At 39.7% G+C, this 24,507-nt stretch overlaps 1 protein-coding gene across 1 annotated transcript in view; it reads left to right on the forward strand.

Annotated features, from left to right (window-relative positions):
- The first annotated feature begins 8,896 nt into the window (after positions 1-8,896).
- Positions 8,897-24,507, forward strand: part of LOC120243326 (hepatitis A virus cellular receptor 1-like) — a 20,348-nt gene continuing 4,737 nt past the window's right edge. Inside the window, 6 exon segments of the mRNA XM_039249453.1 lie at positions 8,897-9,252; positions 11,887-12,225; positions 15,419-15,502; positions 18,500-18,604; positions 21,346-21,401; positions 24,402-24,506. Coding sequence (XP_039105384.1) covers positions 9,207-9,252; positions 11,887-12,225; positions 15,419-15,502; positions 18,500-18,604; positions 21,346-21,401; positions 24,402-24,506 — 735 coding nt within the window. The 5' untranslated portion in view covers positions 8,897-9,206.

Genomic DNA, 24,507 nt, shown 5'->3' on the forward strand with positions numbered 1-24,507 from the left:
GAAACTTCGGCTACTTTTTTTTTTCTATCTGGGATAAAGAAAAAGATGGTTGTAATTAGATTGTGAAAAATATGTTACATGAATGTACAAGACTTACACTTTTGTAAGAACATGTGGTTTGAGGACTTGCTTGATTATCTTATTTTTTTCTTTAGTTAAAATATTCTATACACATTAGATAAGCAGTAGATGGTACATACTTGTTTTAAGATACTGAAATGGTACATACATAGTCTTAAAGTGAAAGTCCCTCTTGCCTCTGCTTGCCCCCCTACCAGAGAGGACATTCTGAAGGTGTTGGATGGGTATTCCCAGCCCCTTTGCCATGACGGTGCCGTGTAGATATGCATGCATATAAGTACATTGTTGCCATTTTATCAGGGGGTTTTACAAAATGGGTTTCTAAAAAATAGATTGTTGTGTGAATATTTTTCCATTTAGCATTTCTTGGAAACAGTTCCCAATAAAATGTTGACACTTTCTCAGAGTATATCATTAATAAGCAGAGGTTTTTATCAAAACTGTTTAAAGCCTCAATGTCCACCACCAACGTAATGCTTGCCAAGGGTTTTGACCGAACTCAGGGTATTTTGTCTTATTGCTACAAGAACACGCAGTTTAACTAGGTGGCAAGTCCTGCAATAGTCTTAATTTGGGAGAATAGAGTCCTTTAGAAAACTACCCTAACCCTATCTGATAAAAGCTCAATGCTGTCAAGAGTCTTTGACTCCCCTTCTTTCCTAAAATGGATGTGGATGAAATGTCTCACAATTATGTGATAATATAGGAATACACAGGTTAAAACTGAAAAGTTTTAATCCCAAAACATGTGATGTTGTCATTGTTTTTACGTAGGCAACATTGTTTTAGTTTCAGGGGGATAAAAAAGGACCTGTAATCTCATAATTTCTTGGGGAGACATTCTACTTCATACAAATAGTGCCCTCTAGCTGTGTGAGCAGGAGCTTGGCTCACATCCAACTTTCTGACATCCTTGTTATACACAACTTCAAAATTCTGGGTCTCAATTGACATGTAATTATAAATTCTACTAGAGCATAGTATAGCTCTACCTCTTTCTTATTAATGATGACAGCTTGTTTTCCTAAATTTCCAAGGGCAGAGATTGCAGATTTGCTTTATGTGGTTAGAATGTTCCACGTTGAGCCTGGGGTACTCAATAAAGACTTGGTGAGATAACATTTGTTGAGTGATAAGAAGAATAGAGTAGGCAAAGCTGGCTTTCACTTCTGCATGTACCCTGAGTGACCTCTATAGGTCCCTCACTCTTCCTCTTTTTGTTGTTTGCTTTATTTATTTATTTATTTATTTATTTATTTATTTATAAAATGAGAGTTTGGGCCCCTGTTTAAGGTCCCTACATGTATAAGCAGTATCAAAGTCTACATGACACTTCAGGCTTGGAGCCTGACCTAAAATCAAGATCTGTACTGAATCTTTTATATTTATTTTTTAATTTTTATGTATTTATGAGAGAGAGAGAGAGAGAGCGAGCAGGGGAAGAGCAGAGACAGAGGGAGACACAGAATCTGAAGCAGGCTCCAAGCTCTGAGCTGTCAGCATGAGACCGATGTGGGGCCCAAACTCATGAACCGTGAAATCATGACCGGAGATGAAGTCAGACGCTTAATCTTCTGAGGCACCTAGGTGCCCCTGTGCTGAATCCTTTAAAAACATCCCAGCAGAGAACAAATACTGTTTCAGCTCACTAACATCTCCTTATAATCTATTTCAGTTAGTAAATAGATCAAATCCAGCAAAAAAAGATCGGCAGACTGGAGAAGTTTGACTTTCAAAGATACTTGCCACTATTCTTATGTAAGGGTGTGGCAAAGAGATAAAGAATGGAACGCTGGGAGAAAGTTGTCTTTGCCCATAAAAACCTTTGAGAGGGGATCAGTAACAGAACACCAGAGGAGCTGGAAAACTACCTCCTAACTTGCCTGAATGTAAGTCCTCTGGAAACCAGAAGTATTATCTGGGATATTAGGACAGTGAAGATTGAGCCAATAGGAATTAAGGGAAACTTACATAACCTTGGATAGATCTTTGGAGTTTGGGGGAGGTAGATGCTCAGTTAAATAGAATCATGAACTTAAACATCTGAGTTGTTTACACTTTTCCTGCACAGCAACAGTGAGAAAAATAGTGTACTTTTGGAGGAAGCCATATTTATTTAGGGTTATTTGAAGGCTGTGTGACCCTAGAGTCAACACATACCTTTGCTGAGCCTCTCCTCATCTGTGAAATGGGTATTATATAATATTATGGAAATGGGAATATGTGTGACTAGAGCATAGTTGTGTTAGCAGTTTGGCTTCTTGACTTTTGTGGTTTGTAAAATACAAATACTTGTAAATTGTAAAAGGTAACTAGTTGTACAAGTATAATGTTCATGAAGGAGGAGCCTAGACCTGGGTTCTGACTTTTGCACGTTTCATGGTGGTCTCTTCTGAGTTAGAAACTACTGAGCTTACGGGGCACCTGGCTGGCTCAGTTGGTAGAATATGCAAGTCTTAATCTCAGGGTTGCAAGTTTGATCCCATATTGGGTGTGATATTACTTAAAAATTAAAAAAAAAAAACTGTTGGCATTACACAGATTAGCAGGTAAAAATAGTTTCCTTTGGTTGAAGTTTTGTGAGGCTTCAGGTGGAAGGGTGTGGTCACTTTGGGAAGCTGAGCAGCTTTCAGAGTTTGGACTTTGGCTTTGGGAAGCCATTGAATGCTTTTAAGGTGGAGGAGATACTTGATTAGATTATTTTTGAAATGTTTATTTTTTTTTATTTTGAAAGACAGCACGCACAAAACAGGGGAGGGGCAGAGAGAGGGAGAGAGAGAGAGAGAGAGGATCCCAAGCTGACTCTACCTTGTCAGCATAGGGATGGACATTGTACTCTATCCCATGAACCATGAGATCAGGACCTGAGTCGAAATCAAGAATTGGATGCTCAACCAATTGAGCCACCCAAGTGCCCCTTATTAAATTATTTAGAGAAAGATATTGGAGATTAAAAAAAAAAAAAGTCTAGGTTATTTAGAGAGAGAGATGGGAGGAGACTTAAAAAAAAATAAGCCATACTCCACTGTGGAGTCTCCTATTCCTCCCCCATAGCCTATGTCTGCAAGTAGCTGGAGAACACCACCAGCCTCTTAGATTGGTCTTGCTTTCGTGACCCCTACCTCCAGCGGCACTTTTAGTACTACCTGATGGTCCTATATCAGTCCCATTTGCTCTTGCTGATGTGCTTCCCTGGTTACATCTACAACAAAACCCCCTATTTGGGTACTGGATTTCATCCCTCCATTACTCCTCAAAGTTTTCCTCTTCTAAATCAAATTTTATTTCCCCTCTGGATCATCTACAGATCATACAAACATGCTGCTATTTTGATCATCTTAAAATTTTTTCTCTTGACCCTACTCCCCAACTCCCTATTCCATTTGCTTTTCCCTATAAAACTCCTCGAAAGAGTGCCATGTCTCCAATTTCTCTCTTGATTTTCCCTTTCTTTGTAAACATTTCTTTCTGAAGTGTAATGTACATAGCGAAAGTAAATAATCACTCAACTACTCTTCACCATAACTGCTTTTGTCAAGGTCATTAGTTATTCCCAGGTTGCACAGTCCTTTAGACAAATCTCATCCCTTGCCTTTGCAACATTTGATTCATGATGATTGCCTCTTCGATAGACGAGTTTGTTTCACGTGACTTCCAGGATCCCATTTACTTTTTTCTTTTCCTCTTACCTCCCTAGTCTACTTCTGTTTGTGTGCTGGCACCTCTTCTACTTCAGCCTTCTGTAGGATGCCCCCGAGCCTAGTCCTTAGCCACAAGCATTCCTTTTGTTGGAACATCTCCAGGTTCATGATTTGAAAATACCATTTCTATACCAGTGACTCCCAAATATTTATCTTTAAAAAAAATTTTTTTTTTAATTTATTCATTTTTGAGAGAGAGAGACAGAGCATGAGCAAGGGAGGGACAGAGAGAGAGAGGGAGACACAGAATCTGAAGCAGGCTCTGGGCTCTGAGCTGTCAGCACAGAGCCCAATGTGGGGATTGAACCCACCAACCATGAGATCATGACCTGAGCCAAAGCTGGACGCTTAACCGACTGAGCCACCCAGGTGCCCCCTCCCCACCAATATTTCTCTTTATTCTAGATCTCTCTCCTGAGCCTCAACAGCCTCCACCTGAAACCCAACACTTTGAAAATCCAGACTATTTACTCCCAAACCTATGTCACCTGCAACTTTCCCTGTCTCAGTTGGTGGCACTTCCAGTTCTTCCAGTTGTTTCAGGCCAAAATCCCCTGGAGTCATGTTTAAGCTCCTATACCTCATATCCTGTAGGAAATCCTGGTTGCTCCACTGTGTAAACATCCAGACCCTGAACTGCCCACTGTCATCCCTTCCTCTCTTCTGACATACTCCACTCCTGACAGGTATTTATGCTTCTCAACCCAGCAGCTACAGAGTCCTTCTCAAGGTAAGCCTGCTCTTGTCACTTCTATGCATTGGCAGTGGCGCTCCTTCTTGGGTAGAGTAAGCAGTCTGGTCCCTGAGCATTGTCACCCTCAACTTGGGATGTATCTTTCAAGGGGTCACAAAGTTGGCACTAAAGAGTTATGATTCATGGAGGTTGTGTAGTTCAAATTAAACCAAACAAACAAACAAACAAAACACTATGCTGTTTGGGAGCCTTTAGGACACATTAGGGTCTGTCATAGGAAATGAACTTTCTAGGAAATTGATCCTACAAAATTATATAGTTAATTAACATCTCAGAGCCTTGGTTTTGTGTCCCTGTTCTGACTCTTGTTCATTATTTATTCCACTTAAAACACTCTTTGCCTCTTCCCTTATTTTCCAACAATGAACCTCACATGTCATTTTTTAAAGGTATTTTTCTGCCACTCCCCCCCCCCACCTCCCCACACTTCCCAGTCAATGAATGATCTCCCTCCATGCCTTTGTGCTTCCATTAGTTTATTTAATCAATACTAATTGGGTCCTTTACAATGTTTCAGGAATACAACTGAGAACAAAAGGGAGGAACTCCATCTTAGAGGAATTTGTGGCCTAGAATGAGTGTTTTTCAAGACCATAGCCATGCATGGCTATTTAAATTTAAATTAATTAAATAAATTAAGTTAATTTTTTTTAACTTCTCAGTCGTACTAGTTGCATTTCAATGTGGCTAATAGATACTATACCGCACAACATCCATATGCTAGAATAACTCCATCATCATGGAAAGTTCTATTGAACAGTATATGAGAAAAGAAGGATGGACAACACACACACACACAATCAAGGGCAACAAGGTAAGAAATGCTGCACAGAGAACTGAAATACTGTAATGAGTGACTGGTTGGCTAATTCAGACAGAGGGACCAGAAGAATGTCTGAGAAGGGTGACAATTAAGCAGGGGTCAAAAATAAAAAGAGAAATCTGAAACTGGTGGGGTAAAGGAATGGAGATCTAGGCGCAGAGGGCACCACTAGAGAAAAAGTCATAATGTGGGAATACATTTGAAAGAACCTCAAATGGCTGGAGCCCTGTGTCAGGGGAGAGAGACATAGAAGAAATCTGAAAGGTAGTCAGGGGCCAGATAACTGTGGGGAACTTGTAAATCTGGGTAAGAAGTTAGAGTGTTATTTTACATTTTGTTGTTGTTTTCTGAGAGAGCCATGGGAGCATCGTAAGGGGAAGAGCGACAGTCTGATTATATATTTACCCATTACATCATTCTGCCTGAATTTATTAGTTGTTTATTTACCTGTCTCTCCACCTGATTGCACAATCCTGGGTTTTTTCATTCTTAGTATATTAAGTCATGCTGCATTAGCCTCACTATATTGATAGCAAATGTGGTAGGATTGAATTAAATTAGAAGAATCCTTATCACCGACCTTTGGGGTTTTGGCTGAGTCTCAGAGTATAACAAAACTAGTCATAAAATATTTTGCCTCCCAAATAAATATAAGGCATGACCTACTTCTTTGTGATGCATTTCAGAATGTGTTCCCCCACTTTTGGTGGTGGTCAAGGTGAGGTCAGCAGTGTTTCTTCCAAGTGTATAACGGAGGAGAATAAGAGGATGGGAATCCAGAAATGAACTTGTCCCTTGCGAGAACTCATCTTGTTACCCAACTGAATTTAAGCGTGTGGCATCATAAAGATACGAGGGCTAATAAAGATCATATAGTCCAAGCACTGGATGGAAGAGGTGAATTTCAGCAAATAGGCGAGGGGACAGTCGATATGAAGTTCCAGTAACAGGAAGGAGCTTGTGTTCATGAAGGTGGAGCAGAGTCTAAGGCAGGGGCCTCCTCTAGCCAAGGCCTCCTCCAGACACAGAAGCCCCCCCCTCCTTCCCCGCCCCTGCCACTCCCAACAGGGTTGGTGCAGGGGCAGGCTGGAGAGGGCATACTCTAAGGAGACTGGGTGGTAAAGGCCATTGCTGACCATCTAATTGTATTTCATAACAAAACTGAAAAACTGAGTTCTCACATGGGCTCTCTAGATTTCTAAATGGTAGCCATTAATTAAAAATGCATTTTTTTTCTGGTTCAAATAATTTCTTTTTTATTTTTTAAGTCAATTGTTAAAACAACTTTTGTCATGTCATTTGGAAAGGTGAAATTCATTGGAGTTTTATATTTTACAGGAAAGGAACAAAGTGAGAAAGGAAAGAGGGAGGGAAGGAGGGAGAGAGGAGAGAATTTTCTTTTTCTTTTTTTAAATAGTTTATTGTTAAGTTGGTTTCCATATAACACCCAGTGCTCATCCCCACAAGTGCCCTCCTCCATGCCCATCACCCCCCTTCCCCCCCCCCCATACCCATCAGCCCTCAGTTTGTTCTCAGCATTCAAGAGTCTCTCATGGTTTGCCTCCCTCCCTCTCCCCCACTATTTTTCCCCTTCTTCTCCCCTATAGTCCTCTGTTAAGTTCCTCCTAATCCTCCCATACATGAAAACATATGTATATGTATCTGTCCTTCTCTGCCTGACTTATTTCACTCAGCATAACACCCTCAAGGTCCATCCATGTTGCTACACATGGCCAGATTTCATTCTTTCTCATGGCCATGTAGTATTCCATAGCATAGATAAACCACATCTTCTTGATCCATTTGTCCGTTGATGGATACTTAGGCTCTTTCCATGTTTTGGCTATTGTTGAGAGTGCTGCTGTGAACATTGGGGTACATGTGCTCCTATGCATCAGCACTCCTGTGTCTCTTGCGTAAATTCCTAGCAGTGCTATTGTTGGGTCCTAGGGGAGTTCTATTGTTAATTTTTTGAGGAACCTCCACACTGTTTTCCAGAGGGGCTGAACCAATTTACATTCCCACCAACAGTGTAGGAGGGTGCCCATTTCTAAACATCCTCACCAGCATCTAGAATACTCTGATTTGCTCATTTTAGCCACTCTGACCGGTGTGAGGTGGTATCTCAGTGTGGTTTTGATTTGTATTTCCCTGATGAGGAGGGATGCTGAGCATCGTTTCATGTGTCTGTTGAACATCTGGATGTCCTCCTTTGGAGAAGTGTCTGTTTATATCTTCTGCCCATTTCTTCACTGGATTGTTTGTTTTTTTGGGTGTGGAGTTTGGGGAGTTCCTTATAGCTTTTGGATACTAGCCCTTGATCTGATATGTCATTTGCAACTATCTTTTCCCCTTCCTTCGGTTGCCTATTAGTTTTATGGATTGTTTCCTTTGCTGTGCAGAAGCTTTTAATCTTGATGAGGTCCCAATAGTTCAAAAAATGAATTTTTTAAATATTATTTTTTGAAGTAATCTCTACACCAATGTGGGGCTTGAGCTCACAACCCCAAGATCAAGAGTTACATGCTCTATTGACTGAGCCAGCCAGGTGGCCCAAGAAGTAAATTGTAATCACCATGGTTACAAAACACTTCTGTGGGCCAAATATAGTCTTCAGGCCACGAGTTTGTAGTATTAGGCTTTAGGTCTTTTTTCCAGGTGCAGAGACTGTTGGAGTCAGGAGTTCACATTCCCAGGCAGCACAGGACCCATTGCCACCGTCTTCATGTCTCCATGAAACCTATGATGGGCTGCAAGTAGCTTAGAAATGGAACATCATTACCTTCCTGGGAGGAAGTTACTGAGTCTTTAGACCAGAGGACTGGGAAGCCTACATACACTTGTATGGCTGAATGATTAAATGCAAAAGTCAGAATACCTTCTCTGGCACCTCGGCTCACTTAACATCTACAAGCCTCAGTTTCCTCTTCTATGAATGAGGTTAATGTCAGGACCTGTCTAAGGAGATCTGTGAGGATTAAGTGCATGTGGGTGTTTGGCATAGAGCCCGCCACATAGTAAGTTTCTTGAAAATCTTGGTTAGCATTAATGCATATTTACATTTCATTTTCAAAGGTCTCCCACATTGTTTTTGCTCATTATAACAATCCTTTGAGGGAGACAGAACAAGTATTTTTAGTGCTACTTTACAAATGAGGAAGTCAAGGCTTGGAAGATCTCAGGAATTCACAGAGTTACCCAGTTTCACAAGTGACAGAGCTGGGATCTAAACTCAAGTCTGGTCCAGAATCTGCTTCCTGACACATTCTCCTGACATCACTCAGTGAGATGTCTGAGTCATTGCTTCCCGTAACATGGTCAGGCACAGCGATTTACATTCTTGATTCATTCTTGCTACTGGTAAACCTGACAGTATAACTAAGGCTGTTGACTGATCATTGTAGACACAGAGCAGGAAGTTCTCTGCACTCATTAAAGGGCCAGTTGACTCATCTCAGAGACCAAGGGTAAGTGAAGACCAGTCTTTGCTGTGATGTTCCCCTCACTGAGCCTGCCACTGGTTTCCCTCCTGTTTGCCCCTGTACCCCCTGTGTCAGCATCAGGAGTTGGTTTGGACTCTGTGGGGAAGGAGCTGGGAAACAAGGGCTGCTCTGAGGACAGTTTGCTTGTCTTTGGAAGGTTGCAGGATGCTCAGTCACCCTGGAGATAACTGACACATGAAGCTGTTGTGCATGATCTCTCCTCACTGACAGAGCAGGCTCATGTGATTCACTTAGTCAGCGTGAAAGAAGAAGTTGCAATCTGAGAATTAAGACTTGTTCCGAGACCATCTGGTGAGGGGCACACCTACCAGTCTGCTTTCTCTTTCCTTCAGGTCGATATCATCATGCAACCTTGGGTAGCCGTCTTCAGCCCCATACTACTTCTGACAGGTAAGTGAATAGATGGGCCAGGGTCTGGAAGCCCTGGGGACTGGGAAGTGTAGGAGATGTGTGAGTGTTGTGTAGGAAGATGGGTGTACCTAGGCTTTGGTGAAGGCAATGGGTCAGTTAGTGAGCAAAGAACCAGGCTAAATCTTATTCAAAAGAAATTGCTTAAATGCTATGAATCACAACATCCATGTGTAAGTGAACCAGACCCAATGCAGAACTGTGGATCATATCTTGTCATTTGTGTTTAAACAATAAAAGGGGTGAGTAGTGTCAGCATACATGATTAAAGTGTATGAAGGATATAGTGACAGTGTTGCCATGAGCAGGAGGGGATGGGTGAAGAAGCTGAGATAAGATGGAAAGGGAACCAATCCTCCATCGAGCCATCCTGCGTCATTTCATTTTTTAAAAATGCTGTGCAATTATTTCTTTTAAAAGACTCTTAAATATAAAGAACAAAGGAAAGGATAGTGGGGGGGCAGAGGAGAGGGGGAAATGGGTGATGGGCATTGAGGAGGGTGCTTGTTGAGATGAGCCCTGAGTGCTGTATGTGAGCGATGGGGAATCTACCCCCAAAATCAAAGAGGACACTATATATACTGTATGTTAGCCAACCTGACAATGAATTATATTAAAAAAAAAAAGAAAAGAATAAAAGCACCCTTCAAAAGTTAAAAAAATACTAAATAGTGTTTGAGGACATGATTATGCTTAATCATGAAGTATCTAGAGTATTCCTTTTAAATTAGAATTGAAAAAAGCATGTTTATAATTGATAAGAGAATGTAGTGATATAACTGTATGTAAAATCAATGTATAGGCGCGCTCTGATGGCTCAGTTAGTTGAGTGGCCAACTCTTGATTTCTGCACAGATCTTAATCTCAGGGTTCGTGAGATTGAGCACCATGTCAGATTTCCAGAGTCTGCTTGGGATTCTCTCTCTCCATCTCTCTGCATGCATGTATGTGCACTCTCTCTCAAAATAAAACATTTTAAAAAATAAAAAATGATAAGTAAATAAAAACACTTTATTTCAAAACCTTCCATGAGGTAGAGAGCAAAGTTAGGAATAAGCATATGCATAAATTTTAAAAACAATAATCTCCAGAAGTCAGATTATGGGGGATTCTTATTATAACTTGTATAACTTGATGTTTATAATTAGCATATATTATATTTGTAATTATATAAAATGATATTAGGCAAAACTAAATATTTTAAGAATTCAGTGAAAAAGACTTTTTCTTATTTTATGTAACCATGAACATTTTATTCCTGGAGCATTTCCCAAGGTAATAGCCCAAATTCTAAATGTGATTGGTTGGTGAATTTCAGATTTCTTTTCATGGCCACCTTGACTGCATTTGGCACTGTAGGGTTTTTATGCCATTGCCCCAGGAGAGACTTCTTGTTTTTGTTTTTTAAGTGGCATAATTTAATACTTGATTGAGTGTTTTCCAATTCTCTGTTTTCACAGAGGAAGTGGGCCTTGCTCAGTTGTGGGGCTTATATCAACTTATGAGAAGGAGCCCCTACTGGAATTTTTTAGACTGATCCTAAAGCTCATGATAAACCTCAGCTCTTCCTAGAATTATTAGAAACCCATTTTCTAAAAATTGGTTTCTTTTTAAAATGTTTATTTATTTTGAGAGAGAGAGGTCATGGGGGTGGGGTAGAGAAAGAGGGAGAGAGCAAATCCCAAGCAGACTTCATGCTGTCTGTATGGAGCCCCATGTGGGACTTGAACTCACGAACTGCAAGATCATGACTTGAGCGGAAATCAAGAGTCAGACGCTTAACAGACTGAGCCATCCAGGCACCTCAGCCAATAATACTTTAAACAAAACATTAGTTCCGCTTTTATTTTTTTAGTGTCTATTTATTTTGAGAGAGAGAAAGAGAGAGGGAGCAAGTAGGGGCAGGGGCAGAGAGATAAGAGAGAATCCCAAGAAGGCTCCACACTATCAGTGCAGACCCTAACATGGGGCCTCAACTCAAAAACTGCAAGATCATGACCTGAGCCGAAATCAAGAGTCAGACACCTAATGGACTAAAGTATGCAGGTGTCCTGAGCTCTCCTTTACTCATTAGAGAGGTATTGTGAGGGGACATCACTTGCAATACCAGTTTAAAAAGCTGCGATAAAAATTAAAACTTTAAATGCAATAGAATTTTTCAAACATATTTCATTTGAGATAGTGATTGAATCTGGGACAGTGGAAAAGCCACATGTATGTATTACCTATTTAATAAGCACATACCTGTCAAACACAGGATGAAATACATACTCATGTATTACTGGAGTGTCATTTGGTTCAAACCTTTTGGAAATAAATTTGGCAATGTTCCTCAAGAGAGTTAAAATCCTCCTGGTAATTTCTCTCTTAGGTAGTCCTGTTAGAACATAGTCCTAAATACTGTAAAAAAAAAGCTTTAATTATATCTTATCTACAAATATCAAATAAGTAATGCTTTTAAGAATATGTTGACATAAAAATGCTTATAAATTTTTTAAATTGAAGATACACATTCATATGATTACAAATGAGAGAAACTGTATAAAAAGAAAAAAGTGAAAATAAACATAAAACTCAAATATTGAGGCCTCATGCTCTCTTTCTCTTTATTTACAGATGCTGTAGTTTCTTATGTACAAATGAATGGAGTGGTGAGTCAGTCTGCCACTCTCTCCTGCACTTACTCGACAGCTAATGGAGTCACCACCATGTGCTGGGGCAGAGGGGCATGTCCTGTGTCCCAATGCTCAGATGAAATTATCTGGACTAATGGATCCCACGTAACCTTTCAGAAGCACCCGCGTTATAAGCTAAATGGGAATCTTTTAAAAGGGAATGTGTCCTTGACCATTGAGAATGTGGCTCAGACGGACCGTGGTCTCTACTGTTGCCGTGTTGAACACAGGGGGTGGTTCAATGATATGAAACTCACCCTGTTATTGGAGATAAAGCCAGGTGAGCCTATTCTCCTTCCTCTGATCACTTGATGTGGGTTAACTGAGATGTTGACTGTTTGGTAGTGTCTTTCTCCTTTAATAGAGAAAGAGGAGGTTCTTCCTATCCTGTTCTTCAGCAACTGTTGGAAAATAGAATAACTTTAATTTGTATAAAATGAAGTGTTAGGCCAATCTTGATTCAAGATGATAGGCTACAGGATCTTCCCAGTTAGCAAACTATCTCTTACAGCAGTGCTTCAAAGGGGCACCTGGGTGGCTCAGTTGGTTAAGCATCTGACTTTGGCCTTGGTCATGATCTTGCCCCCAGTTTGAGCCCTACGTCAGGCTCTGTAATGACAGCTCAGAGCTTGGAGCCTGCTTCAGATTCCATGTCTCCTCTCTCTGTCCCTCCTCTGCTCATCCTCTGTCTCTCTGTCACTCAAAAATAAATAAACTCTGAAGCAGTGCTTCAAAAAATGCTAGTTCATTCATGAAAAAGCATTCACTGTTCCACTGTGGAATATAGTGTACATTTTTATTAAGCTGAATTTATTCAACTTAAAGAACTGCCTTTTTTTTCTCTGAGGTTATGTTTTAGAAGAGGTCCTAAATGTCTTTAACATTTTAAAAAGTATTTTGGAGCATTTCAAACGTATAAAGTAGGTAATATGATATAAGGTCTTAACTTAGTAGTAGCACCCAGCTATAACAATTGTCAACTCAATCTTGTTGCAATTCTTTTTGTAAAGGGATATATAGCTCCATTCCTTCCTTCTGCCTTGCCTGGGAATTTTTGTAGCGTATTTCACATCACATTGCAAAACTGCTTCTTTAAAAATGAAAGTGGCCTTATTGCAATATTAAAACATTTATATACCAATAACTATTCACCAGTTGCTTTGAAGAATTTCATGAAATCCTGAGCCCCTGAGTGGCTCAATCAGTTAAGCATCTGACTTCGACTGAGGTCATGATCTCACGGTTCATGAGTTCAAGCCCCGCGTAGGGCTCTGAGCTGACAGCTCGGAGCCTGGAGTCTGCTTCAGATTCTGTGTCTCCCTCTCTCTCTGCCCCTCCCCTGCTCATTCTCTGTCTCTTAAAAATATTAGGTTAAAAAAATAATTTCATGAAATCCAAAAATCTGTCTTGATGTGAACATCCTCATTTTCTTTACCACTGGATAAATGGAGTGGATTCTTCAGGATTCCCTGGTTTCTGGTGTTCTTTCCTAATGAATTTCCTTCCACTAAACTCATTGACAATAGAACCCAATACCTGTGGTCTTAATAAACTCTCTGTGTCTTTCTGTCTCTGTCTCTTTTTCTCTTAAATTAAGAGGAACTTGATTTTGCAATCTACTAACTTTTGGACACGGCCTGTTTCTTTTGTGAAGGCAAGTGGGATAAGGTCAATTCTGATGGAGAAAATAGCTGACTCTGAGGAAACTACATCTGGAAAGCAATTTAGGGAAGCTCAAGTAAGCTGGCGACTGTAATGTGCTTTAGACAGAAGTGAGGAGACAGCGTATTGAGAAGAGATGATGAGTATAACTTTTTTGTATTTGTGAAACTTTTTATGGTTTGGTTGAATGTGAAGAACTGATATAGCTAGAAATTAGTAGGACACTTTTCAAGCACTTCAAAATTCTTTAATAGGTGGGCATTTCCAAGGGCAGTGCCCTGTCAAGTAGGAAAAGGGTTCATAACTGAGCCAAGGTGACTCTGCCTCCAATAACTAACTCTTTGCTTAAGCTGGTCTTACATTTTTCATAGGCTGAAATTACTCTTCAAGCTTCTGTTAGGACTTCCCCTCCACCCCCACCAGCATCTATAGTTACAGTTTCCTAGATTCTGCATGTGGAAAAATATTTACCACTGAAGAAACCAAGTTCTTTGGACAATTCGATTAAGCTATCTCCTCTTTATTGCTTCCCTTACTCTCCTTTGATCAGATTTTTTGCATACTTGGTTTTAACTGGAAGGAAGGGATTTGATTGTGCTCTTTTTGAAACACTATGACTACAACTTAGATCAGAGTCGGTAAACTATAGCTCCAGAGCTAGATCAGATTACAAAACAGGCCCATTGTTTTTATAAATTTTTATTAGAGCAGCCATACCCATTTGATATATATTGTCTATGGCTGCCTTCCCACTGACAGAATTCTGCAACTGTGTCTGAGACTATAGGGTGCCCAAAGACTGAAGTATTTACTATCTGGCTCTTACCAGAAAGTTTGCTGATGTCTACTTTAGACTAATGATTCACATATAATAGACATTCACAAATATTTGTTGAAAAAAGTTTTTCCTCTTAAGAGTATAAAATAATTAGATCTTTCAGAAGAGTTTTCAAACCAATTGTCCCCTATATAAGTGACATGGGTTTTCTTTTGTAGTTAGTTAAGTTGAAATTTAAAGAAACTTCTTGTGGAGAAAAACGGTACCTTGTGAGATCAGAAGTTTACATTCTTGATTCAGTCCTTGTTGGGGCTTAATTCTGGTTTCGTTTCTCTCTGGGTGGTTCTGATACCTTCACTAAGTAGTTTGGAATCCTACTCTACTTCTGACTCCAGAAAGAGTCTATGTTATTAGCTATTGTTACTATCTCTTAGGTGGAAAGGAACCGTAAAATGTCTAGTTTACCTTCTAACCAAATGTATAAATCATCTGTGTGATTTATCTAGCTAATATGCTAATGGTGTGAGTTAGCCTTCATTTAGGTTGCAGGTCCTCTATTGGCATGGTATTGTCAAGAGTGACTGAACTGAATGCTATTTATTTGGTAAGCATTCTGGGCCTGGGAATTTCTATGGATGGCTTAGTCATTCACCACTGAGATGGTAAAGACAGCTCCAGGCTCTAGACATTTTCCTTAACTCACAGATGTTTATGAAGATACATAAATCTGATATGCATGACTGATCTTAAAGTGCTTCAGTGCAAATCCCAGGTGTCATTTTTCATCTCTGAACCTCACCAAATATATACCTTTTAATGAAGCTGTTTCCTTTTTGCAAGTATGTCTTCAAGCCCTTCTCTGTCACAGATTCTAGTGGACCAATGACAAGAACTCTGAGTTCAGGGAAAACTTGTGCCTAATTCTGCCTGGGGACAGTCTTCCATTGGTTGTATTGGTACATGGGCCCAGAACAAGGCTCTTGTTTCCTGCTGCTTGACTAATCCTTGCTTTCATATTCATTTCTAACTCCAGCTGAGTTCACCAGTGTTCCAACGTCACCTAGGGTCTTTACCTCTACTTCTTCAATGCCAGCACCCACGCAGAACCTCAAGCCAGGTAAACAAATGTGTTCCTTGAGCCCTGAGGTCTTCTAATGAGAAGATGTAGACCATATAGGGCATTGTGTTAAAGCAGAAGTACAATCTAGGCTAAGTGTTCTTACCTGGGTTCCAAATGTGGGCTTCATAGGGTCTGTGAACCCCTGTCCCAAATTATATGCACCTTTTTATATATAATCATTTTTAGAGAAAGGAGACTCACAGTTTTTGGTCAGATTCTCTAATGCATTCATTATTAGCAACTCTGCACCCACCCCACCCCCAACCCCTGCCCAAAGCCAGACCATTGATCTTAAACATCTAGTGAGGATGGAGTGGATTTGCCCCAGTTGGGCACAGTTTGTAAGGAAAAAATAGGGAATTCCAGAGAACAGGGGTCAGGTTAATGAGATTCTGCCCTTACAAGGAGCTCTGAATAGAGATCAGTTAGTACATTCTGAAGCTGGACCTCCACTTGAGGATACGATTTCAGTGAAATTAACATATACTGTGACTTCTAAGTTATAGGACCCATGTTAATTGCTTTACAAGTATTATATTACTTCATATAATACTTATGACAACCTCTCTGCACTCTGGGTATGATTCAATTCCATTTAATAGTTGTGAGAACTAAGGCACAGAGTTGAAGTTCATTGTGGAAAGGTATATAGATAGAAAGTACTTGAATCAGGATTCATTCTCCATTAATTTGAACTTTGCATTTGTGCTTTTAACTACTAGATTGTGCCTTCTACCATGAGTATGAGCTTATATTTGGATGAATTTGTCCCGATCTGACAAGATCCCTTGTCATCTCTGGGAAGTCAATCTACTTACACAGTTTTGCTTCTAGCATCTTTTAATTTATTTATGTAGCATGGAAATGGCAAAAGATACTATTTATACTTATGAAAAAGTGAACATCAGATTTAAAGATTTCCGGGATTTAGAACTTATACTTTTTTTTTTCCCATTCAGGCCACGTGGTTAATACTTCAAACTTCTGCTAAATAAGAGTTTAGATTTAATACAAATGGAAAATAATTTGATTTAAAGGTAGAGAAATAGCTTCCATTCTGAGGACAAGTTTAGGTTCAAACCTTCTATCTCTAGGATTAAATAGATAACTTTCAGTGGCGATTCTTAAATCCTCCAAAACTCTTTGACCCCTTGGGGTAGCACTGGCTTCTGAGGAATAACAGATGTCACAACCTTTTAGCCATAAAAATCTGAGGGAACGTATTGATTTCCCTCGACTCCTATTGAACCATATGTATATTTAATCAGGAGGGATCTGAAGTATTGGGCTTAAAGCTGAGTCTGGAAGAGAGAGCTTTAGGTTAAAACTAGGATTTTAGATCCATAAAAGTTTGTAAGAAAAACCGCTTTGTTTGAGGCAGCTGAACACATAAGAGAATCTGTTGGCTTTCTCAATATTGATTTAGCTTCAGAATATTTAGTTTGTGCCTGCAAATGTGGATGGATTAGTGGACTTGGTTTGGTGAACATGCATGTTTAAAGCAAAGGTTGAGAAGAAAAGTGTTGGTTTATAAGACCTCCTTAGGGATAGTATTGATTGAGCCTTATCCTTGTCTTGATGATTTTCTTAAGAGTTTGAGTTGAGTTGAACAGGAAGGAGGTGCACATTGGAGCACATGGGGACACTTATCCTTATATCCACTCTCTTCTTGTGCTCAATGCCTCTTGTATATACTAGCTGCCTAAAAAATTCATGAAATAGTTGGATGTAAGGTTACAGAAACAGGGGAGAAAAGAAAGGTGCCTGCTAAGATGCAAACTTGGAGAAAAGTTAAGCCCAAGAGGTCTTTTGAAAAGATCCAAGTTGATTAAAGGTTCTGATCACCTGAGTTTCTTATATTCTCGTGTTCTTAGTTCTTCAACAGAACTACATGCTATTATAGATTTGACCATTTAAGAGAAGCAGGAAAATAGTTCAAAACACAAGAAAGGGTAAAGTTGAACTGTGGAGATCACTGTGGGGAAGGAAAAACAGAAAGACCAACAAAAGGCAAGAAAAACCCAGGTTGGGAACTCTTTGTCCAGCCGGCACTATTAACTTGCTCCAAAATTTGTGGTGCTCTAAGAGGAAGGTATATAAAAATAAAATATTTAAAATATTTAATAACATGCACAAAGAGGAAAGTGATCAATGCTGCATGTAAGGTGAGATATCTGATAGAAAAGAAAGAAGTGTCTTTAGAAAGGAAAGGGAGACCTAGCACCGTACTGGAAAATTTTTAGTGAAGCTCTTGGTGTGAAACCTAAGATGAGTCAGAGAACACAGGAAATCAGTCTTATGAAAGGAGTGACCAGAATGTAATTGCACAAGGAGCCAGGTCAAGGTCTGCCAAGAATGTTGGTTTTAGACTTGTTAATCATCACCAAGGTTCAGACATTGGACAATGTTGTCACCTTGAAGAGACCTCAAGGAATTAAATATTCTGAGTGTGCATTCTGTGCTGATGTGTGGATGGATAACTGGGAACTTGAATAAGCCAGGAAACCTAGATGGCGGTGTTGTGAAGGGGAAAGGGCAAATTAGGACAGACTCCCAGACCCTATTCCCATGAAAGTGCAATGTCAGTTGTATGAATAAAAGCTTAATTGGATGTCCTATATAAGGTGCTGTTGTAGGCTTTTGGACATTTAGGGGTATCCTAGGAGTAGAAAAAGTATGAAATATCCCTATATATTGATGAACTATCCAGGCGATGATCTAGATCAGGTTTATTCATGATAATGGTATGCCTAGATAGCAGTACAATGCCTCAAGGCTATCTGTGATCAAATTTCCAAGAGGGGGTTGAAAGGACTAGAAGTGAGTGGGTGAGAGGCATGCCTTCAGGGAATGGCTCCTTCAGGGAATGGCTGCATGAAAGTGCTGTGGGAAGTTGATAATGATTCTTGATTTTAGTTGTGTTTTTAATTTTTGTTGGGGCTGGGAATTTTCTTCTACAAATAAAGCACAGTTCTGTTCTTTTCATTTCAATAGCTACTTCATCTTCTCCAGTGCAGACAGCAGAAACCCAGCCTACTGCATCACAGGAAACGAGCACAACACAGCCCACCAATTCACCATTGTACTCTTGCCCAACAGGTAACTTGATTTTTTCCCCTAAGCATCTGAGAGTATTCAAATTTTGATAATCACTGACACATTGTTAAAAGCATATATTTCAGAATAAGACAGATCTGACCTGAATGCTGATGCTGGTCCCTCCAATCAGCTATGTGATTTGAACACAAGTCTTACTGGTGCACCTGAGTGGCTCATTTAGTTAAGCATCCGACTTCGGCTCAGGTCATGATCTCAAGGTTCGTGGGTTTGAGCCTCGCATAGGGTTCTGTGCTGACACTTCAGAGCCAGGAGACTATTTCAGAGTCTGTGTCTTCCTCTTTCTCTACCCCTCCCCCACTCATGCTCTTTCTCTCTCTGTCTCAAAAATAAATAAAAAAACAAAAAAATTTTTTAGAAAACAAGTCTTACCTACTTAGAATCTGTTTTTACCATTTGTGAATGGTATGGGGATGGAATACCAATTGTCTTGTAGAATGCTTGTGAAGATCTTAAGACATAGTTAAAAAGTGGTAAGTAATATGTACAATCAGAACTCTGACTCTTACTTAGAATGCCCAGAATCCATATACCTACCTGACTGGCAGAGGTGGCTAGTGTGAGTTGGGAGCATCCACATGCATTTCACTATTTTTCTTAATCAAATCAATCAGTCTTGACTCCAGACTTATTAGCGGGCTTGCTCCCTTGGGCCAGAGCCTTAAAACAATTAAATCCAGCCCTCTGGTATCCAGACCAAACTGGTCAACCATGTTTATGCTTTATCTAACACCTAGGCCTAAGTATATATAGAAAGCTCCCCTGCTGCCCTGTGAATCTTGCAAATGGACCTTTGAGATTGGCTGAGGACATATGCCAAGAGGCATATCCTGCTAAGTTTGTCTCTTTACTTTCCCGCTTTTTCCCTACTGTCCCTATTCTGCGCAAGTCTCTTATAATCTCTGCTTTTTTGAAATGTAAGATTCACCTGTCTTCCTGTGGTAGAGAAAGGTGATTTGAGTTCTTTCATTTTTCCTAGTTAGCTCTGTTACCCATAGTGATAATTTGGGCGAGTGCCACATGCAAAGCCCCTTTGCAATGTAAAGTTGGCGTATCTGTACTTAATGCATGTGCTGAGTCCAAACAAGGTCAAGTCTTGCAAGACTCCTCCCTTATGTGTATGACTCATTGTGCTCAGGAGTTGCCAGTCTGTAGCCGCTGCCCCACCCCTGCCTTTGGCTTACCTTTTGCCAATCATTCCTGGAAGCTGGTTAATTTAAAATGGAGCTGCAGTGAGATTCACAGAGGGACCTATTCAGTTGGGATTAGATAATGGCTACATTTGGTTTTGAAAGTGGAATCCTTAGTGTGAACAGTTTCCGGGCACAAAACCAAAGTGAAAATAAATAGAAACACAAGGTAGCAGCAGTAGGAGCAGCTGCACCCCACGCTTTTAGGGTTTAAGTAGGAAGAACGTAGGAATAGGGAATCATTTTCTAAAAATCATGTCACTAAACCCTGGTCAAGGCAGAGCTTTCCAGAGTGAAACAGACATTGGAGCAGGTGTGTCCCCTATGAATTATGTGATTGTTGCCATCTTGGCAGTGTACCTGAGGTTCTCGAGCCAAGTCCTCACAGTGCCCAAGTCAGCCTGCAGTGGGCTGAAGTCTCACAGAAGCAAGGAATGTTAGGTCTGGAAGGGATTTTGGTGCTCATATGGCCCACCACCCACCTTAGATGGATGTATGTGCCAGGAAACTGTCGTATGTTATCTCACTTAGTTCTTTTAAGACAGGCCTTATTTATTGCCATTGCCAGCTTAGGGAGGCCATAGAATTCTCCTTTAGAGACAGCCAGCTCCCAGTTCAACTGCCAGTTATTAGCTGCATGCCCATGGGCAAGATGTTGCTTTCCTCACTCGATGTTAATGCTGATCGAAGGACATGATGTTTGGAAAGCACATTGCACAGTGACTCCCTACTGCTCCTTCTATTGTAACATATTAATTCATCATAGCTAAAATTTATCTAATATGCTGTTAAGTCCTTTACATGCATCATCTAATTAGCAACTTTATGAGATGGATACTATTACAGCTTATAGTTCTGTCTATATTACAAAATAGATATTTCAAAACTCTATTAAGATTTAAAGCTCTAAACTTTAGGGAATAATATCCTTTTATACAGGATATCAGGCAGTATAAGATATATTAGTTTTACAGCTGATGTAACAGGTATTTTATAAAATACTTCTGGATCAAAGTAGGAGCACATTGGCATATAATGTAAGAGTTGTATGCCATTTGTTTTAGATATCTTAGTACATTTTACTCACATTCTGAATAAAAACAATGTAATGTACATTCAGAATAGAGTGGTTCTGATCTTTGGATATGCATATGGTCTTTGGGTACTCATGGCCTATATGCCAGTTGTTAGCTGACATAAGAATATCGATTGCCTACCATTAAGTGTTTTTCTTAACTTGCTTCCAAGAATGGGCCTCTGTGAGTCCCCTAAAACTGTAGGTGAAATTTTGTGTGTACATGCATTTTTTTCCATAAAGAAGACAAAAAGCATCCATTTTTGAAGGGTCCATAACAAAATGGTTAAGACACACAACCTTATAGGATAAATTAATACGTGTTAGTAACTTGATATGACTTTTGCAATGTCTGCAGCATCATTCACTACCAGAATGCAGTGTGAATATATTTAGTGTCTACAATGAAAATTCAATATTTTTTGTAATTATAACTAATTTTCTTTCTTGTTGAGCAGATGGGAATATCACTGTGACACTATCTTCAGATGGCCTTTGGCATAGCAATCAAACTGTAAGCATATTTCTTCCTACTTTATTAGCCAGATTCACTTGCATGTCTCCCTGGAAGAAAGTTACATTTAGAGATTATTTCAGTAAGATTGGCTTATAGATTGATTCTTTCTAGTTAGTGTAAAAAAAAAAAAAAAGGAAGAAAAAAATTTGACTCTTAAATAGGGATACTTTAATTAATTTGAAAAGTTCATATGGGTGGGCCAGTTTGTGAGAATTTGCCTCCTAAATGGTATTACATTCTGTGTACACATACATAAACACACAAATGCACACCACAGACTTTCTCCTGGCCAAAAGTTAAGAAGAAAGAATGATCTATTTTAAGAAGAGTGAGTTAACATAATAGACCAAGGAAGACTTTAATTATCATTAGGGAAATAACACGCTTTGAATCGTGGAGTGGAGGTCACCTGAGACAAAAATATATCAGTGAAAGTGTGCTTGCTTAAGCATATCCTCCCTCATATTCTTTTCTAATCCAATTGCCATTCTTTATAGAAATTTTGAGGCCACTATGGAGTTTTTCCATACATAAACCTCCCCATATGAAGACTTATTAAGGTATTAACATCTTACACACATTTGTGATTTCCTTACACTTTTCTACAGTGAGCTCGGGAAAAATCTAAGGGGCCCTAGATACTCATGATGCTCGTCAAAGTCTCAACTTTGTAAATAAGTTAGACAAGTTTAACAATAGGACCTTTTCTTTTGGTTCCTCTTTGAGAAATATTTTCTTTTAGTATGTGCAAATAACTCTCAGAAATAGCAAACTGAAAGAGTTTGAGGTATGAAAGTAGTCCTTCCGGTCCCAAGTACTGAGAAATGACAACAGGGGTCATAATAAGAAAAACTCAAGCTCAGGCACAGTGGGATTATTTAGCGTGGGGTCAAATGGCTTCATGTTGTATACATCAGTGACAATGAGAACACTATATAGGAGTGATATTGAAGTTTTTTAACAAGTTATGTAGCATGGGCATTGATTGATCTGATGGATGTGGGTTGAATTTGTATATACTTGCTAAAGTGTTGGGAGCCACACTGGCCTTGCTGGATGACAGTCACAGTGAGGAAATGGCAGTGTTTGCACAGCTCCCGCCATGAGAAACGAAAACTGGTATCTTCTTCTGCTACTACTGGCTCATGTTGGAAATGAGCCTGCTGATATTGACCAGGCCAAATATTGACCATCTGATATTCCAGATCAGACCAATATTCCCCACACAGAGTGCTCATAAGGAAAAGCATATTCCTGCCTTTGAGATTTCATATGAAAGCATTGTGGATGATTGTCAAAAGGCTCTTCCTATGGGCCTTGCAGATCCAAGACTTACATAATAAAGGTGGCTAAGAACATAAGAGTTACAATTGAGTCTGGCCTTGAGACAAAGAGCTTAATTTAGAGTTAAGGACAGATATCCACCCCCACCCAATTGTTTCTGCTTGGAACACCAGCCCCCCCACCAAGGCATTTGTGATCAGTATTTGGAGTGACTTATTTTGGCCTTAAATATGCTTATTGCACCCTGTGAAGGAACCTATTGAGGAACTTTTTCTTTTGTGATTATGGGAGCAAACATTGTGTTTCCTGAAAGACTTGTTTATCTTGATACTTCTCCTTAAACAAACAAGCTATTGACCCCTGCCCACAAAGAACTAACTTCACCCTTTTTTATGCTAAAAACATTGTCTTGTATGCTAAAGATACCTTCCTTCCCCCTAGGATAAGCATCTAAAGCACCTACCTCAATCACTATTGATAAAGGTTATGCATGAGTCTTCTACAAATCTATGTTCTGGGAAATTCTTACATATCAAAGAAGTTTGTCATCAGAAATCATTGTCTAAGGCTTCTGTGCCGTCCCCCAAACACTTAATTATAAAATAAAGTTGAGCCCCAGTCAGAGCAGAGACGCCTGCCTGGTGACCAGAAAGAATCTTGTGGCTGTCTCACTCCTTCCCTCACCGACATCGTCCCTCCTTCAGGGACCCCTGGACCCAGCCAGAGCCGGTCTCTAACAGTAAAGGTGGAGCTGCCACAGGTAAATGATTATTCTATGTTTATATGGCCAGGCCTACTGCTGGATTAAAAACAAAACTGAATAAAACATTCTGAATGGTGAGATTGTTCCTGATCTCAGTTATCTGTAGGACAGTTGTGTTTAGTAGCAAATAGAAGCGATTTATTAGCAAGTCACAACAGGCAGTAGTGAAATCATGGGCTTTTTGTGTCTTGACTCTGAGGATGTTAAGGGGTATCCTGGGTATCTTGAAAGCATGCAGCATGCATTTTGACCCAGTGGGTCAGCTTTCTGGACTGTATTTTAAGGAGAGAATTGAACAAATACATGAAGATGTATGAGAAAAGATGTTCATTGCTGCTGTTTATAGTCATGAAAATACTATAAACAACTTAAATGTTCAATAGTAAGGGGTTAATTACTTAGTCAATTAAGCATGACCACACATTGCCGTTAAGAATGTAGTCAATGCAGTGCATTTGCTGACATGGGAAGACAGTTACTATTGATTGTTAAGTGAGAAAAACAGCTCTTACAACAGCACACATGCACGTGGGGATGCGGTAGCATATATTGAATATAAGAATTGTTTCTGTCAAGAAAAACACTAGGAAGATAAAATTCTTAGAAGAGCTGATAATGAAAAATGTTAATGGTAGTTGTGTTTTTGGATGTTAAGATCACTTAGTCTTACCCCTCATGAGCCAGAAATAGTCAAGGGCCAATAAAGAGAATGGGTCAAAAAGAAGAAGAAGAGGAAGAAGAAGAGGAGGAGGAGGAGGAAGAAGAGGAAGAGGAAGAGGAAGAGGAAGGAGAAGAAGAAGAAGAAGAAGAAGGAGAAGAAGAAGAAGAAGAAGAAGAAGAAGAAGAAGAAGAAGAAGAAGAAGAAATGGGTCCATGTACATTATTTTAAGGAATGCTTTCTCCTCATAACTCTAACAAGATGCTTTTCTGATCCACCGATGTTTCCTTAGCAGGTGTTGCTAGCACAAAATCCATGGATGACCACCAGTAAGGGACTCTACATTGGAATCTGCATTACTGCTGTGGTATTGCTCACTGTGTTGGTTGTCCTGATTA

Source organism: Hyaena hyaena, unplaced genomic scaffold (genome assembly GCF_003009895.1).
Source record: "Hyaena hyaena isolate Hyena2069 unplaced genomic scaffold, ASM300989v1 scaffold_336, whole genome shotgun sequence".
NCBI classification, from domain to species: domain Eukaryota; kingdom Metazoa; phylum Chordata; class Mammalia; order Carnivora; family Hyaenidae; genus Hyaena; species Hyaena hyaena.